Raw genomic sequence first — 19,044 nt, forward strand, 5'->3', positions numbered from 1 at the left:
AAGACAAACAAAATCTATTGTCACTGATCTTCCAGGATTAATTCGACTTCGCTCGAGCCCACTTCCTAAGCTTCAGGGGACAGAGTACATACTTAATGTCACAGCTACTGATGATAATGCTTCTGGTGGGCCTCACTCTCTCACTAGTACAGCACTGGTTATCGTGGGAATTGATGATGTCAACAATAACAAACCTATATTTCAGAAGGTAAATACATTAGGTCATATGTGTTATAACTTCAAATGATAAGGGTTTAGTGAATAAGGGTTTAGTGGGTTCAGTATGTTGTATGTGAAGAGTTGCAGGCACAACTCCTAAACTTTTACTAAACAAAAATTGTCCTGTATGTAAAATGAATAGTTGTTTATATGCCACAAGCCTTATCTCCAGCTCAGATAGGTAATATCTTATGTACAGTAGACTTGCTATAATAATCAAATATGCTTCTATAAAGTATGCAGACTTCTTCCTTAATTGATTGGGAATTTGAGTCTAGATTTATGTTGAAGGACAGAGATTGAAAAGATTTTATTTTAAAATGTATTTTTAATTGAGTATTTATGTATTTATTTTATTTCAGTATTAATTCATGCGTTATATCTATTGTTACATCCTTTAATATCTCTATTAAATACTGAATATTAAATAATTTAATGTAGACGTTTTGCTCATATAAGAGACTGCAGTATAAATTGACATTGCTTTTTCAGGAATGCTGATGAACTTTAAAGTTTTCTTTGCTAAAACATTATGAGCTTGGTCCTGCGCTCAGATATATGGGTGGACATCATTGCATATTTTGCATTGTCAGCTATTTTTCCTGTGGTCATTAAGGATCAGGTGCAGTTAGTCTTCACCTATTCTTGGCAAAGCAATCTTATATTGAAAGCTATTTTTTTTTAAATTGACACTGCATTGCATTAAAATTGCAGCAGGGTGCAGATTCTATATAAGGCATTAATTATCAGAGAAAAAGACACTTAACATTAGAAGCATATGTGACAGCAGCAACTTTGTCTAAATATTTTGCTTGCTTGCAAGAAATAGGGCCACTAAGCATCTCCCTATAGCTTAAAAATAACAAAGTAAAAAGTGAAGTTATGGATTATTCAAGATATATTCAGGAACAATAAATGTGCATATCTCAGAATGTCTGAATAGTTTATTTATGTTAATTTAAGTAAAATGGCATGTAAAATGTTTGAGTATTTTCCCTAGTGTCAATATTATCGGGAACATGCTTCTGTGTTGGAGAACCAGCCTTCAGGAACATTTGTACTGAGGGTTGAGGCAACTGATGCTGATGAAGGAGCCAATGGTAGAGTGAAATATGGCATAATGCATAGAGATGGTGCCTTACCATCGTTTAGTATTCATCCTGATACAGGTAAAACAAATCTCAGAACCTTTTGGCCTACAGTCTGATCTTATTTACACTAGTGTAAGTGAAGAGTAACTCTGTTGAAGTCAGTGTAGTTACACCAGTATGACACTGGTTTGAGTAACATGAGACTCAAGCCATTTGTTATATTGAAATAAAATATAAATATAGTGTAAACAAATCTTCCTCTGCTTTTACTTCGATAACTCTTTTGAACTTAACTAGAAATTGTTTTCTTCGAAGTATAGAAGTACTTCTTCAGTGTGATATGTTTGTTTATTTTTAATTCGTAAATAGATTTTAATTTTTTAAAAATGTGCATTATCTGAAAATCCATTTATAAAATATGAAGGGTGGTTTCAAAAGTCTCCTTCAAAGAACAGACATTCTAGAAATAACCCTTCCACCAATTTTCAGTATTTTGTAGCAGAAAACATACTTAGCAAATTCACATTTTCCAGCATGTAAATCCAGGTTGGGATTCCAGGGGTGCAAAACATACAAAATGTGCCAGATTCTGCAAACACTTAAATTGGATTCCTTTTGCACAATTCCTCCCATTCAGAATTGTCTTGGTGCTTACATCCATTTTCTAAATTAGGGCCCCGATCTCGCAAAGATTTAGGTGTGCAAACTTAGGTAAATGAGTAGTGCTACTGAAGTTCTTAAGACTTTGCAGGATTGGGGTCTGTAATTCAACATGCAATTTACACCAATTCATTGATGAATTTTTAGCCCATTACATTGTAGCTCAAAATGTTCTCTTCTATCACTTGACAGTCAAAAAGAAAAAAAGAGTTCCAAATGGCTTCAAAGAAAAAAAAAGTCTTTAGTAAAATACATAGTATTAAAACTCTTTAATCTGTTTTCAGGAGTCTTGACAACTCTTCAGAGATTTGATCGAGAAAACCAAAGGGAATATCCTATTACTGTGACTGCGACAGACCAGGCTGCAGAACCTCTCATTGGAATCTGTCAGATAAATGTTGTCATCCTGGACCAAAATGACAATGATCCTAGATTTGAAAACACCCGCTATGAATGTAATTGAGAGTCATTGGATAGAGTTTCAGTACCCTGAGTGTGAGCTTACCTGATGTCTAAGATTTTTGTTTTGTTTTCCTGCCCCTCCCCCACACCTACTCTGATGTATTATTGGCAAAATTACTGTGCAACTACAGTCAGACCGGTGCATTTAACATTATACAGTGCACATGGTGGTATCAGACACAATCTTGACCCAGAGTCCTTCTTGAGTATTGTTATGTGGCAAAATCCTGCAAACGCATACATGTATCAGTAACTCTATTCAGCTGTGTAGTCCAAGCATCTATAGACTACTCAGGTCTGTAAAGTTAATAATGTGCATAAGTGTTTGCAAGGTTAGACCTTACTATTACTTCATGTTGTTTTCCAGCTAACATGTTTTGGTAGCATGCTTCATTTTTACCATTTGAGTTTCGTCCATTTAAGTTTCCTTAGGATTTTTAATTTTTGTTGTTCATTTTGTTCATGGATCTAAATTTATTTAAAAAAAAATTAACAGTTTTTTGGGAAAAAGACATTTTGCAGCTAATTAGTGATTAAAGATATTGTCAGTTTGATTGAAAACTGGCTACCGTATATGTGCAGGAGCATTTTCAATAACTTTAAAAAAAATTCATATCCATTTTAGCATAAGATACATACTACAGATTGGCATGAAAATTTACAAAATATAAAGTCAAAAATCTATGCAATTATGCATGCGTAATTGTCAGTGCAATAAAGGAGATTCTATGCACCTGTGGAGAAGATCTCCAAATATTGCTTATGTTTTAGTCTATTGAATCAATAGATCATAATGTTGTGGTCTATTGAATAAATAATGCATATTTTAAAAATCATCTAAAGCCATAATTATAAGATAATGCTTCAGTCTATCAGATTTAAGCATTTTGTAATTATTAGATATTAAATACTGAATTAAACTCACAAAGCAAAGACATTTGGAGGTATGTGTGAAACTATATCTCTGATCCACCACTTTGCTGAGTGTTGCAGGTTTTTCAAACAATGCTTGATTTTACCCACAGTACTATATTATTGGGGTCTTTTCTCGCCAACTAATATATATATATAAACTCTCATTAAGAATGATGTGGCACTTTCCTTTTTATGCTGGAAAATAAAGACAGAACAGGTTTCAGACTCAACTCTGGATTTTCATGGATTTTTAGTTTGGCCGATCCTCTTGTGCTCACAGGGTTTCACACCCTTTTGAGTTAATTGTCTTTCTGCCTGTTTGACAATTAAAATGCAGTTTTTATTTGCAAATTTAGGCGGTCACTTTGAAAATTTAGTCCATAATGTTTTTTTTCTGGTTTCATACAGTAAATTACAATACCATTTAAATATATGTACAGTATCATTCATTCATACATAGTATGTATTCAATCACAATAAAAAAAAAAGTTTAGGAAGGTTTTAAAGAAATTTGACTGAGTATCTCAGAAGAATAGTGTTCCCGCCATATTTGGTAGCACAAGTTAAAATGTGATCCCCAGCTCTTCCTTTTGTGGGGAAGGAAGGGAGTTCTCAATGCCATGTATTTTTAAAATTATTAAAGAAAACAAACCAAATGATCAAAGTTGATAACTGGGCGAAACAACAGTTAAATAGTTTACTAATTGTTCCCCTAAGTCTAGTCTCATGAATAGCAATCATCAATAATTCTTTTGATTTGGTGTTCTCTTAACTAGTCGCATGAGAAACAATTAGTTAACAATTCCATGTACTTAATTGTTGTTTCTCCCCATTATCAATTTTGATAATTTGATTTCCCCACAATCGATAGCAGCTCTTCAGAACACCCAATTTGATTCCTATGGTATAGCTACAAAGTGGATAAACTGTAACTCTCATTTGTTTTTCCTTAAGTATTAATGTTTCTTAAAGAATTGCTCATATTGCTCCAGTGAGTTAAGGGTTAGTTTCAAATCTACTTTCCTTCTGCCAGATTTCCTGAGAGAAGACACAAAAGTTGGGACTAGTTTTCTTCGTGTTGCAGCCCATGATGATGATTATGGTTCAAATGCTGCCATAATGTTCTCCATAGCAAATGAAGAACCAGCATATTTCCAAGTGAATCCTAGTACAGGTTGGGTGTATGTCAACCAACCCATACCTCAGGTACAGTGCACACTTCCCTCTGAGCCTGGCTAGCTCTGCAGACTGGTGGGAATGGACAGGGTCAAGGCCATGTCCCCACCTCCACCCTGACCCTCCCAATTTAGAGAACAGGAACGATAAAATTGTACCTGCCTTCTATACGGATCTACAAATTTGTAGGAGAGATGCCTGTGCCTTTCCTCTTCTTTGCTCACGCATGCAAGGGGTCTGAAGTTCGTTTGTTGCTGTTGTGAACCCCCTACTGTAATGTGCCTTATACACTCTGCAGTACATACTCGGTTGTCTCTCATGGATATTTCATCTGGAAGATGAAAGCACTGTGGACACAATTTTCAAACCTGGATGCCTAAAATTTGGTACTTTACCCATGTTTAAGCACCTAAATAAAATGCCCTAACTCCTGTCAAAGTAAAAAAAGAAAAGAAAAGAAAAGAGGGTTTAGATGCCTAGCTTTAGATGCCTAAGTTTGAAAATATTGGCTATTTCTTTTAAATTTAATGGTTGTGAGACTGGCACACAGAATTTGGATGCAGGTACATTTCATTTATTTTTATTTTCTTATTGTTTCTGAGTGCCCCACAGGTCTCAATAGCAGAGCTGCATAGGCTAGTGTGCCTCACAGGAACACCAGAGATTTTTTAGGATACATGCTTATAAAACATGCCAAGCAATTAGCTGGGGCAAGCAGCAGAACTTTCCCACCTTCTTGCATCTGGGTCCCGTGTCTTAGTGGGAGCTGAATTTACACTACTGTGAAATGAACATTAAAGGAGAACCTTTTCTTGATAATGTTTAAGCTTCTTTTGGGGAAAAAAATTAATTGTATTTTGAATGTATCAAATTGTACAGCACAACTTGGAATTACATGGTTGAGCTTTTTCTAATGTACAGTAGGGGATTATTAGATTAATTAAATCATTGCTGCCCTTTGACTCTAGTTTCTTACCAGGGTACTGTCAAGATACAATACTACCCAATGACTACTAACAGTAGTATCTTTATTTAGTATGCACTCTGTGGGCCAAATTATCCCTCTCTGAGGCGGTAATGCTCTGGGCAGTGGGGAGCCGGTGCAGCACCTGAGTGGCATTGCTGATCTGGTGGCATATGTGGAGTTCTGTGTCTTGGTTCTAACATCACCTCACTTAGAGATGCCCCTTCTGGAGCCATTATTGCTGCCAGCTGAGCTAATGGACCTCCTTGCACTCCCCAGTGTCTGCAGCCAAATTAGGGCTGTCCCCCAAATTGGTGAGCTGGGATGGGGAAGGGCTCCTGTTCTGCAAAGCATACCTGTGCTAGAGAAGCCATAGTTTGTCCTTAGATGTTTTGCCTGTCTGTTCAATTCACATAGTTCTATGCTAATATGCATAGCAAGATGACAATTATGCCTACTTAGTAGTAACTATCAGTAGGACTCCTGGCTCAAATTAGTTTTTTTTTTTAATGTAAATTGTTATAATAGTCTGACATCTTTAGTAGTTTTTGAAAGTAACTAAGATAGTTTTAATGGCTAGAAATGAATTTTTACTTTCCAGGTGAAGTAGTTCAGGTGTATAGTTTATAGTCACAGCAGAACTCAAAGGAGGGGGAAAGTAGTGGTTTGATGAAGACTCCAGAGGTCCAGATTCTCACAGGATGTAAATCAGCATAGCTACATTGATTTACAACAGCTGAGGATATGGCCTTTCTCTTGAATGAATGGGTTCTGATAAGCATAGAGCTATTGCTGTTGTGGTTATGTCAAAAGAGGACTCTTACTGTGCATCAGTGGAAGATGAAAGAAATGGGGAGCCACACTGGTGCATTATGCCTCAGTGTGATGTCTGGTGGGTTGTAGATGGAAAAAGATGTGGATAATAGCTTCACAAATGTTCACATACACACAAACGTGTGTGTAAAAGTATGTACTCAGTATGTATGGTTTTGTGCATGTACACACATGCTAAAGTGCATTAACTATACAGGTACTGTGTGCATACCATGTACTTGTATGTTGTTTTCTGCAAAGAAACAATTTTTTTAAAAGGTGCATTGTTTAATGAGTCTTAGACTGTCATACTAAGCTTTCTAAGGTTTACATTCTTCTTCAAGTGATTGCTCATGTGTATTCCACAATAGGTGTGCGTGTTCGCCACGTGCACCGGTGTTGGAAGTTTTTTCCCCTAGCAGTACCCGTAGGGGAGCGCCCCTAGCAACCCCTAGAATGGCACCTCCATGGTGTGGTATAAGGGGCGCTGTGCTCTCCCCCCACCCTCAGTTCCTTCTTGCCAGGGCCGGCTCTAACTTTTTTGCTGCCCCTAGCAGCAAAAAAAAGCGTCGCCCCGCCGTAAGACCCCCCCGCTGAGCGCCGCCGAAACCCCCCCCGCCGAGCGCTGCGCCGCCGAACACCCCCCGCCCCCCGCCACGCTGCCGAACTCCCCCCGCCGCGCTGCTGAACTCCCCCACGCGGAGCGCCGCCGAACAGCCCCTGCCCCCCGCCGCGCTGCCGAACACCCCCCGCCGAGCGCTGCGCTGCCGAACACCCCCGCCCTCCGCGGAGTGCCGCGCCGCCGAAACCCCCGCTGAGCGCCGCGCTGCTGAACAGCCCCCACCCCCCCGCCGAGCTGCCGAACACACCTGCCCCCCGTGGAGCGCCGCGCCACCGAAACCCCACCGAGTGCCACGCCGCCGAACACCTCCGCCCCCCGCGGAGCGCTGCACTGCTGAAGCCCGCCCACGCGAGCACCGCCGAACCCCTCCCCGCGGAGCGCTGTGCCGCCGAACCCGTCCCCGCCGAGCGGCGCGCCGCGCTGCCCCCCGCCACCCCAAGATTGGCCGCCCCTTACCAGGTGCCGCCCAAGTACGTGCTTGGTTGCCTGGAGCCGGCCCTGCTTCTTGCCACCAGTGAAGGTTCTTCAGAAGTGCTCTGCTCCAGTTTTACTGCAGCTCGTCCCCAGAACTCTTGTTCATTCAGTGTAGCAGTACCTGTAGTTAGTAGTTTAGTTTAGTTCACCCGGGCCGGGGCATGCCCCACACCCCAGGTTTTAAGACGTGCGACACTTGTAGGTGACCAATGCCAGTGAGTGTGCGGACTGTTTACGCTGTTTGGGTGAAACCCATCTCAGCGATCGCTGCAATATTTGCAAGTCGTTCAAGCCTCGGACAGAGAGAGAGAGAAATTAGGCTCCGGGCCATCCTGATGGAGTTGGTGTTAACCCCGACTCCGGTGTGCCGCTCCGAGTTGGCACCGGGTATCGCGGTGTTGGTGCGCGGTGACCCCCCAGCACGATCTACCAGTCGGCACCGCTCCCCATCCGCGGGGCATGCCAGGAAGGCTAAGAAGAGGCCTTCTCCGCCGCGGCACTGAAGCAAGACTGGGGGAGAGGCTAGACCCATGATGGGCAGTCCTCGATCCCCATTGGCCTCTAGGCCTCCGACTCAGGTCAAGCTGCGTAGCCCGACCATTCGGAGCAGGCTTCCCCAGATGTCCGGATGCCCTCCACGCCAGAGGCCCTGCAAGCGGCCCAGGACATTAAGTCCATGCCGGTAACAGGAGAACTGCCAATGTTGGCCCCGCGGTCCAGAGACAAGCCGTCGCTGGGATCTCTTCAGTTGCCCCCGACTTGGTACCAGTCACGGTTGAAGGAATGTTCCTGACGCCATTCGCCACTCAGCAACCATCCCGTGCATACTCCATGCAGGTCACCGTCGACCTCCACCAGGTTGTCTGGCTGGGTTCCGACTGACAGGGACTCCAGGCACCGCTCTGCATTGAGGAGCAGACACCGATGGGACCGAAGTAGACGCCACTGAAGGTCCTCATCCCCGAGTGGCTATCGTAGCCAGTTGCAACATGAACGTCGACTCCGTTCACATTCGTCGTCTTGCTCCAGGACCCTGCCACGACACCGCTCCCGCAGCCCCAGGTGTCAATCGCTGGCGCCTCGCCGTTGCGGATCCACCCGCCGGAGCTGATTGCAGTGCGGCTGCTACCAGCGGTACCGTTCCTCCACGTCGGGATCATGGTCTCGTGGTCGGCACGGCTCCCGGCGCTGCCGTTCCTACCGGTCCGGGTCATATGTCAGCCCAGCCTCCCTTTGTAGTCGTCCATTGATGGGTCAGGCCGAACAGCCTGCTCGCTCGGTGGCCGGAGCCTCGGCATGGTTGTCTGCCTCCCTCTCCCGGCCTCCGAGGAAGGAGTTGGTGGGACGTGCATCTTTGGCGCCGTGCCTAGAGAGCGACCAGGTGGTGGATCCTCCGGTGCTGGTGGATACGCAAAGTATCACGCCTGCCTCTGCGCCCTCCCCTGATGAGGTGATTATGGCCTCTCCTCCCTCAGTCCTGCAGGAGGACTCTAAAGCCCAGCAGGAACTATTGAAAAGGGTGGCAGAAAACCTCAACCTTCAGGCATAGGAGGTGGAGGAGCCCTTGGATTCCCTTTTTAATGTCCTGTCCACCTCGGTACCGGGCAGGGTGACCTTGCCACTCCATGAAGGGGTGGCAAAAATTTCAAATGTCTTGTGGCAAACCCCAGCCTCATTGCCCCCCATCTCTAAGAGAGCAGAATGCAAGTATTTTGTGCCCGCCAAGGGACATGAATACCTATATACCCACCCTCCCCTTAACTCCCTGGTGGTTGAGTCGGTCAACCACAGGGAGTGGCGGGGCCAACCAGCCCCTACTCCGAAAAATAAAGACTCAAGGAGGTTGGGTTCATTTGGGAGAAAAATTTATTCATCCTCAAGCTTCCAGTTACGGGTGGCGAACCATCAGGCTCTCCTGGGCTGGTATGAGTTCAATCTGTGGTGCTTTCTGCCCAAGTTCGAGGACTCCCTCCAGGAGCGGGACAGGAAGGAGTTCAAAGCTCTAGTGGGTACAGCGACTGCCAGGGCAACCCTACAGGCAGCATCGGATGCGGTGGACGTGGCCGCACGGTCCATGGCCTCTGCGGTGTCTATGAGAAGGGCGTCGTGGCTCCTGCTGTCTGGGCTGTTCAGTGAGGCGCAGAACTCCTTGCAGGACCTCCCGTTTGACGGCAAAGCTCTGTTTGCAGAACAGACGGACATAAAACTGCATGGCCTGAAAGACTCCCGCACTACGCTTAAGACTCTTGGCTTCTATGTTCCGGCTAGACCTAAGTTTAAGCCACAGTAGGCTCCCACCCAGGCCACCCACTCTAAATACCAGCCCCCTTATAAAAAGTTGTGGGACTATACAAAACACCCGCAGAGGCAGTCTCGGCCTGCCCCCCAGCCTGGGTCCTCCAAGGGCAAACAGGCAGGGAAATGGCAGTTTTGACGGGAGGCCCGGGGGCGACCTACCAGTTCACATCTGGGATCCACCCACAATAAAGCTTCCCTTCTCCAACCGGTTGTGTGCTTTTCTCCCGGAGTGGTCGTGGCTGACCTCGGACTGATGGGTCCTCAGCACCATCTCCCGGGGCTATACCTTCCAGTTTACCTCTACCCTGCCCAACCACCCTCTGCTCCCGTCCCTCCTGGGGGACCCCTCTCACAAGGCTCTGCTCGAGCAGGAGGTGGGGCGGCTCCTTGGCCTAGGAGCGTGGAAGTGGTGCCAGTGGAGTTCAAACGCAAGGGTATTATTCCCGCTATTTCCTTATCCTGAAAGCCAAAGGGGGGCTCAGGCCCATCCTGGACCTACAAGACCTGAACCAGTACATGGTGAAGCTCAAGTTCTGCATGGTCTCCCTGGACTCCATCATTCCCTCTCTGGATCCTGGGGACTGGTATGCCACTCTCGATCTGCAGGACGCGTACTTCCACATCCATATATTCGAGGGGCACAGGCGCTTTCTCCGTTTCACGGTTGGACAGGAACACTACCAATTTATGGTCCTCCCGTTTGGCCTGTCCACTGCCCCCAGGGAATTTACAAAGTGTATGTCCTACCTCAGGCACTGTGGAGTCCAGATCTTCCCCTATCTGGACGACTGGTTGGTCAAGGGCAGCTCCCGGTCGCAGGTGTGGGATCATGTGGCGCTCCTGTCCACGTGCACCATCCTGGGCTTGTTGGTAAATGACACCAAGTCCACATTAGTCCCGGTCCAATGCATAGAGTTTATCGGGGCAGTCCTGGACGCCACATCAGCCAGAGCTTCCCTCCCACCGGACAGGTTCGAGACCCTGAAAGGGCTCATCGACACAGTCACAAGTTTCCAGTGACAACAGCCAGAGCGTGTCTCCAGCCCTTGGGTCACATGTCGATGTGCACATACGTGGTTCGCCACGCCAGACTCAGGATGAGGCCCCTCCAGCTCTGGTTGGCCTCGGTGTTCTCCCAGGCCAGAGACAGGATGGACAAGGTCCTCATTGTGCCTGAGCCGGCGATGGCTTCCCTACAATGGTGGTCCTCCCCGGGGAACATGCTCCGCGGGGTCCTGTTCAGAGGCAGGCCCCTGTCAATGGAACTGGTGTCCGACGCATCGGACCTGGGGTGGGGAGCCCATGTGGGAGATGTTCAGACCCAAGGTCTGTGGTCTGCACAGGACCTGGCCCTCCACATAAGCGTCAGGGCGGTCCAGGGACTTCTCCTCTCAGCACGAGTGGTCTCTTCTCCCAGAGGTGATGCACAGACTTTTCCAAGAGTGGGGAACTCCCCAGGTGGACCTGTTCGCGACTCGGCAGAACCGTCGATGTCCCCAGTTGTGCTCCAGGGGGGTGCTGGGACGGGGCGCTATCTCTGATGCCTTCCTCCTGTCCTGGTCAGGCCAGTTTCTCTATGCCTTCCCCCCGTTCCTGCTGATCGGCAAAGTCCTGGAAAAGATAAAGACCGACAGGATCTGGGTCCTTCTGATTGCCCTGGCGTGGCCTAGGCAGCATTGGTATGGGACCCTCACGAGCCTGGAGGTCACTCCGCCATGACCATTACCATCCCACCCGACCTGCTCTCCCAGGATCAGGGCCACCTCCTCCACCCCAACCTAGCGGCACTCCACCTCACGGTGTGGCTGCTCAATGGTTAGGCCGGGAGGAAAGGACGTGCTCGGAAGGGGTTCAGCGCATCCTCTTGGAAAGCAGGCGACCCTCCACGCGCCAAGCCTACTTGGCAAAGTGGTCTTGGTTTTCCCAATGGGCGGCTGAGTGGGGCTTTTCCCCCGTGGCTCCCCCGATCCAGCTCATTTTGGATTACCTCCTTCACCTTAGAGCCCAGGGTCTGGCGTCCTTGTCCGTCAAGGTGCACTTGGTGGCCATATCGGCCTTCCACCCGCTGGTGCAGGGGCACACGGTATTCTCCAATGCCATGACATGACATGACTGGACGATTCCTTAAGGGGTTGGATCGTCTCTTCCCATACATTAGGCCCCCAGTCCCGCAGTGGGACCTGAAATTGGTGCTGGCCCGGCTGACGGGTCCCCCGTTTGAGTCGCTAGCTACATGCTCCTGGTTGCACCTCTCGTGGAAGGTAGCCTTCCTGGTGGCGATCACGTGAGCTAGACGGGTCTCGGAACTCAGGGCCCTGACCTCCGAGCCCCTCTACACGGTGTTCAGTAAGGATAAGGTCCAGCTCCACCCACATCCTTCGTTCCTCCCGAAGGTGGTCTCTGCCTACCACATGGGTCAGGACATTTTCTTGCCGGTCCTCTGCCCCAAGCCCCATGCGTCCAGTGAGGAGCGCCACCTCCACACGCTGGATGTGAGACGGGATCTGGCCTTTTACCTGGAACGGACTAAGCCGTTCAGGAAGTCTTCGCAGCTGTTCATCTCCTCGGCCGAACGCATGAGGGGTCAGCTGATCTCCACCCAGCGGCTCTCCAACTGGATCACCTCGTGCATCGGTACCTGTTATGACCTGGCGGGAATCCCTCTGCCACCGATTTTAAGGGCATACTCGACTAGGGCGCAAGCCTCGTCTTCTGCCTTTTTAGCCCATGTCCCCATTCAGAACATCTGCAGGGCTGCCACATGGTCTTCAGTTCACACATTCACCTTGCACTATGCCATTGTCTCCCAAACAGGGACGCCGGGTTCGGCAGGGCTGTGCTCCGTCCCGAGACTTTGTGAACTCCTACTCACCTCCAACAGATATAGCTTGGAATCACCTATTGTGGAATACATATGAGCAATCACTCAAAGAAGAAAAGACAGTTACCTTTTCCGTAACTGGTGTTCTTCAAGATGTGTTGCTCATGTCTATTCCATATCCCGCCCTCCTTCCGAATTGTCCGGCAAGCAGGAACTGAGGGTCGGGGCAGTGCGCAGCACCCCTTATACCGCGCCATGGAGGTGCCACTCTAGGGGTTGCTAGGGGCGCTCCCCTACGGGTACTGCTAGGGGAAAATCTTCCGACACCAGTGCACGTGGCAAGCACGCACACCTATTTTGAAATAGACATGAGCAACACATCTCGAAGAACACCAGTTACGGAAAAGGTAACTGTCTTTTTTTGAAGGGGAAATAATTAACAAATTCAAACCGTGATCAGAAAACCCAGTAATGAAATAATGTATTTTTTTCACTCAGAGGTCATTTACAACTCAAGAGATTATTGCCACAGATGGAGGAAACAGGAGCAGTAAGGTTGAGCTGGCTGTAACAATTACTAGTGCAAAAAATCAGCCCCCACAGTGGGAAAGAGACAGTTATGAAGTTGTCATTCCAGAGAATACCACACGAGATACACACATTGTGGTAAGTTGTTTTTATAGATTGTGCAATACCAGGAAATGCATCTTTGGTTAAAAATTGTTAATAGTTTTTATAATCCTAAAGAGTGAAACATCTACTGATCTGCTGTCACTTTAATTTCTGAGAATGTTTAAAATAATGGGCCAGTCCTTGCTGTCATTTATATCTATGCAACCTCCACTTGACTTCAGTAGATTTGGACAGATGTGAGAACAGAACTTAGCATAGTATTAGTAAATAAAAACTCCTATTTAAATGTTTCTTTAAATATGGGATTCTGTCTCATCATGACTTTCTTAATTGCTTTTTTAAATTTTTTTTTTATTTTTATCTAATAGGATTATAGGGCTGACAATGTATATTCTTATATTGACGGCCTCATTCTGTTTGGTTGCACAGAACCAGAAACTAACACAACTTTGTCAAATAATTTGTAAAATATGTTATATATAAAAAGAGACCAGATGTCCCGATTTTATAGGGCTTTGTTTTATACAGGCTCCTATTACCCCCCACCCCTGCCCTGATTTTATATATATCCTAATCTGTGGTGAGTGGTAATCTTTGATTGAAACTGACCTGCCTGATAATACAGAGATACATTGAACAAGATTAGATTTTTACAGAGTTTTGAAGAATTTGGGAAGGGGGCTGCACATAAATAACTTCTATTAAAAAAGATTCTGTCCCTGCAAAACTGATTATTTGAACATTTTCAACTGCACAGACAATTAAAGCAACTTCTCCCATGGGTGACCCTCGTGTGACCTATAATCTAGAAGATGGACTTGTTCCAGAGACCAACATGCCAATTCGTTTCTATCTGACTCCAAACAGAGAGGATGGTTCTGCTTCAATCCTAGTAGCTGAGCCATTAGATTATGAAACAACAAAGAGCTTTGTGCTGAAGGTTCGGGCCCAGAATGTTGCTGCAGTGCCTCTGGCAGCGTTCACTACTGTCCATGTCAATATAACAGGTGTGTAACATGGTAACAATAACACTGTAGTACATTAGCCAAAAGACTTATTAAAAGTTTTATGATTCTCACATACATTTAATTATAAATAATGAGCTCTTCTTTTTGAATATTTTAGATGTCAATGACAATGTCCCTTTCTTTACTTCGTCAATATATGAAGCCTCAGTAACAGAGGGAGCTGATATTGGGACATTTGTTCTTCAAGTCTCTGCCACCGACCTAGACCTGGGTCAGAATGGTGAGGTAAGCAGAGAGTTGAAGAGTCCTAGATTATACCACAACTCTCAGAACAGTATTTGTCTTCCTATTAGGGATTAAGAAAGCTGTCAATGGCAAAGATTTTCAAAAGTCCCTAATAATTTTGGGCCCCCTCGATTTCTACATAAGAACGGCCATACTGGGTCAGACTAAAGGTGCATCTAGCCCAGTATCCTGTCTTCAGATGCCAGGTGCCCCAGAAGGAATGAACAGAACAGGTAATCATCAAGTGATTCATCCCCTGTCACCCATTCCCAGCTTCTGGCAAACAGAGGCTAGGGACACCATCCCTGCCTCCTGGCTAATAGCCATTGATCGACCTATCCTCCATGAACTTCTCTAGTTCTTTTTTGAATCCTGTTATAGTCTTGGCCTTCACAACTTCCTCTGGCAAGGAATTCCACAGGTTGACTGTGCATTATGTTAAAAAATACTTCCTTTGTTTGTTTTAAACCTGCTGCCTATTAATTTCATTTGGTAACCCTTAGTCCTTATGAGAAGGAGTAAATAACACTTCCTTATTTACTTTCTCCACACCAGTCATGATTTTATAGACCTCTATCATATCCCCCCTTAGTTGTCTCTTTTCCAAGCTGAAAAGTCCCAGTCTTATTAATCGCTCCTCATATGGAAGCCGTTCCATACTTCTAATCATTTTTGTTTCCCTTTTCTAAACCTTTTCCAGTTCCAATATATCTTTTTTGAGATGGGGCAACTACATCTGTACGCAGCATTCAAGATGTGGGTGTACCATGGATTTATATAGAGGCAATATGATATTTTCTGTCTTATTATCTATCCCTTTCTTAATGATTCCCAACATTCTGTTTGCTTTTTTGAGTGCCGCGGCACATTGAGTGGATATTTTCAGGGAACTATCCACAATGACTCCAAGATTTCTTTCTTGAGTGGTAACAGCTAATTTAGACCCCATCATTTTATATGTACATCCCACCCCTGTTCTAGAATGTTTTTTGATAATGTGGACAGGATAGGTCAATTCTAGGACCATGCTATGGAACAGTGTTAAAAGCCTAGATCCTCAGCTGTAGTGTAAGTTATTGCAGCTCCACTGAAGTCAATGGAGCTAAAACAATTTACAGCAACTAAGGATCTTCCCCTGTGGTCTTGAACCAGGGGTCAGCCAATGAAATTAATAGGCACCAGGTTTAAAACAAACATAAGGAAGTACTTCTTCACACAATGCACAGTCAACCTGTGGAACTCTTTGTCAGTGGATGGTGTGAAGGCTAAAAGTATAAGTGAGTTCAAAAAAGAATTAGTTAAGTTAATCGAGGATAGGTCCATCTATGGCTATTAGCCAAGATGGTCAGGGATGCAGCCCCATGCTCTGTCTGCCAGAAGCTGGCACTGGATGAGGTGGGATGAATCACTCGATAATTGCCCTGTTTATTCCCCCTGAAGCATCTGGCGTTGGGCACTGTCGGAAGACAGATACTGAGCTAGATGGACCTTTGGTCTGATCTAGTATGGCCATTATGTTTTTATGTTTTTGTTTTTTTATGATTATGTTTTCCAATGTGCATTATTTTGCATTTATCAACATTGAATTTCATCTGCTATTTTGTTGCCCAGTCACCCAGTTTTGTGGATCCTTTTGTAGCTCTTCGCAGTCTGCGTGGGACTTAACTATCTTGAGTAGTTTTGTATCATCTGCAAATTTTGCCACCTCATTGTTTACCCCTTTTTCCAGATCATTTATGAATATGTTGAATAGGACTGGCTCCAATACAGACCCCGGGGGGACACCACTATTTACCTCTCTCCATTTTGAAAACTGACCATTTATTCCTACCCATTGTTTCCTATCTTTTAACCAGTTACCAGTCCATAAGAGGACCTTCCCTCTTATCTCATGACAGCTTACTTTGCTTAAGAGCCTTTGGTGAGGGACCTTGTCAAAGGCTTTCTGACAATCTAAGTACAGTATATCCCCTGGATCCCCCTTGTCCACATGCTTGTTGACCCCCTCAAAGAATTCTAGTAGATTGGTGAGGCATGATTTCCCTTTACAAAAAACGTGTTGACTCTTCCCCAACAAATTATGTTCATCTTTGTGTCTGACCATTTTGTTTTTTACTATAGTTTCAACCAGTTTGCCTCGTACTGAAGTCAGGTTTACCAGCCTGTAATTGCCAGGATCACCTCTGGAGCCCTTTTTAAAAATTGGCGTCACATTAGCTATCCTCCAGTCATTTGGTACAGAAGCTGATTTAAATGATAGGTTACAAACTACAGTTAGTAGTTCTGCAATTTCACATTGGAGTTTCTTCAGAACTCTTGGGTGAATAATATCTGGTCCTGACTTATTACTGGTGACTTATTACTGTTTAGTTTATCAATTTGTCCTCTAATGACACCTCAATCTGGGACAGTTCCTTAGATTTGTCAGCTAAAAAGAATGGCTCAGATTTAGGAATTTCCCTCACATCCTCAGCCGTGAAGACCGATGCAAAGAATTCATTTAGTTTCTCTGCAAAGGCCTTATCGTCCTTGAGTGCTCCTTTAGCATCTTGATCATCCAGTGGCCCCACTGGTTCTTTAGTAGGCTTCCTGCTTCTGATGTATTTTAAAGAATATTTGCTATTACTTTGAGTCTTTGGCTAACTGTTCTTCAAATTCTTTTTTGGCCTTCCTACTTATATTTTTACAGTTCATTTGCCAGAGTTTATACTCCTTTCTATTTTCCTCACTATGATTTAACTTCCACTTTTTAAAGGATACCTTTTTGCCTCTCACTGCTTCTTTTACTTTGTTTAGCCATGGTGGCACTTTTTTTGTTATCTTACTATGTTTTTTAATTTGGGCATATACATTTAAGTTGAGCCTCTATTATGGTGTCTTTAAAAAGTTTCTATTCAGCTTGCAGGGATTTCACTTTTGGCACCGTACCTTTTAATTTCTGTTTAACTAACCACCTCATTTTTGTGTAGTTCCCCTTTCTGAAATTAAATACTACAGTGTTGGGCTGCTGTGGTGTTTTCCCTGGCACAGGGATGTTAAATTTAATTATATTATGGTCACTATTACCAAGTGGTCCAGCTATACTCGCTTCTTGGACCAGATCCTGTGCTGCACTTAGGACTAAAGAATTGCCTCTCCTCTTGTGGGTTCCAGGTCATTTAAGGTGTCAAAAAAGTTTTATTTCTGCATCCCATCCTGAGGTGACATGCACCCAGTCAATAATAAAAATATAGCAGTAGGGATATACAGTATTACCGACCACCTGACAAGAATGGTGAGAGTGACTGTGAAATGCTCAGGGAGATTAGAGAGGCTATAAAAATAAAAAATTCAATAATAATGGGGATTTCAACTATCCCCATTATTATTGAATTTTTTATTTTTATAAATCCCCATTATTATTGAATTTTTTATTTTTATAGCCTCTCTAATCTCCCTGAGCATTTCACAGTCACTCTCACCATTCTGGTCAGGTGGTCGGTAATACTGTATATCCCTACTGCTATATTTTTATTATTAGAGCATGGAATTACTATCTATAGAGATTCTATGGTACAGTTTGTTTCATTTAAGATTTTTACTTCATTTGATTCTACGCTTTCTTTCACATATAGTGCCACTCCCCCAGCAGCACGACTTGTTCTGTCTTTCCGATACATTTTATACCATGGTATTACTGTGTCCCGTGGATTATCCTCATTCCACCAAGTTCCTGTGATGCCTATTATATCAATATCCTCATTTAATACAAGGCACTCTAGTTCACCCATCTTATTATTTAGACTTCTAGCATTTGTATATAAGCACTTTAAAAAACTTGTCACTTTTTAGCTGTCTGCCATTACATGGTGTAATTGAATGGGACTCTTTTTCATTTGACAGTTTCTCATCAGATCCTACCTGTATTTTATCATCTTCCATTCTCTCCTCTTTACTAGGACATAGAGAATCTCCATTAATAGATCCTCCCCTAAGGGATGCCTCTGTCTGAACCACATGCTCGATGTGAGATGCCTGAAAGGTGCCTGATTTTCAGAAAGTGTTGAGCATTCACTCTGTGAAAATCAGGCGTGTCTATATAGTGTCTCAAATTGAGCATCCAAGAAATAAAGCATCCAAAAATCAGTAGTCACTTTTGAAAATTTTGGCTTGTCCTTACAGACAAATGTTGCCCTTGGGTGCACACCAGTCAGTCAGACCCACCCATGCGTATAATGCATATTAGAATTTGGCCCATAATTTGTAATATGTTCTTAAAGTTCAAATGTGCTTATACTTTTGCTAGTTTTTATTTATTTATTTTATTTTGTGTTAAAGTAGCATCTAGAGGCTCCAGCTCAGATTGGGGCTCATTGTAGTAAGCACTTTACAAATCTGTAGTAAGAGACAATACCTGCACCAAAGAACTTCCAATTTAGATAGACAAGACAGATAAAGGATGGGAGAAAATAAGTATGATTATCTCCATTTTACTTATGAGCACAAGGAAGTTAAGTGATTTGCTCATGATTACACAGGGAGTCTGTCACAGAATTGGGAATTGTACCCAGATGTCTTGAGTCCTGGCCAACTGCTTTATCTACAAGACCATTTGTTCTTTCTTGAATAATTGTTCACTTGTGAGCTATCCAACAAAATGGAAG

At 44.4% G+C, this 19,044-nt stretch overlaps 1 protein-coding gene across 1 annotated transcript in view; it reads left to right on the plus strand.

The window, feature by feature from the left end:
* Positions 1 to 19,044, plus strand: part of LOC135888983 (neural-cadherin-like) — a 113,838-nt gene that overhangs the window by 52,579 nt on the left and 42,215 nt on the right. Inside the window, exons 8-14 of the mRNA XM_065416794.1 lie at positions 36 to 208; positions 1,220 to 1,388; positions 2,255 to 2,425; positions 4,381 to 4,553; positions 13,014 to 13,181; positions 13,906 to 14,155; positions 14,274 to 14,401. Coding sequence (XP_065272866.1) covers positions 36 to 208; positions 1,220 to 1,388; positions 2,255 to 2,425; positions 4,381 to 4,553; positions 13,014 to 13,181; positions 13,906 to 14,155; positions 14,274 to 14,401 — 1,232 coding nt within the window. The remainder of the gene's footprint in view (positions 1 to 35; positions 209 to 1,219; positions 1,389 to 2,254; positions 2,426 to 4,380; positions 4,554 to 13,013; positions 13,182 to 13,905; positions 14,156 to 14,273; positions 14,402 to 19,044) is intronic.

The sequence above is a fragment of the Emys orbicularis genome, chromosome 14 (genome assembly GCF_028017835.1).
Source record: "Emys orbicularis isolate rEmyOrb1 chromosome 14, rEmyOrb1.hap1, whole genome shotgun sequence".
Classification (NCBI taxonomy): Eukaryota; Metazoa; Chordata; order Testudines; family Emydidae; genus Emys; species Emys orbicularis.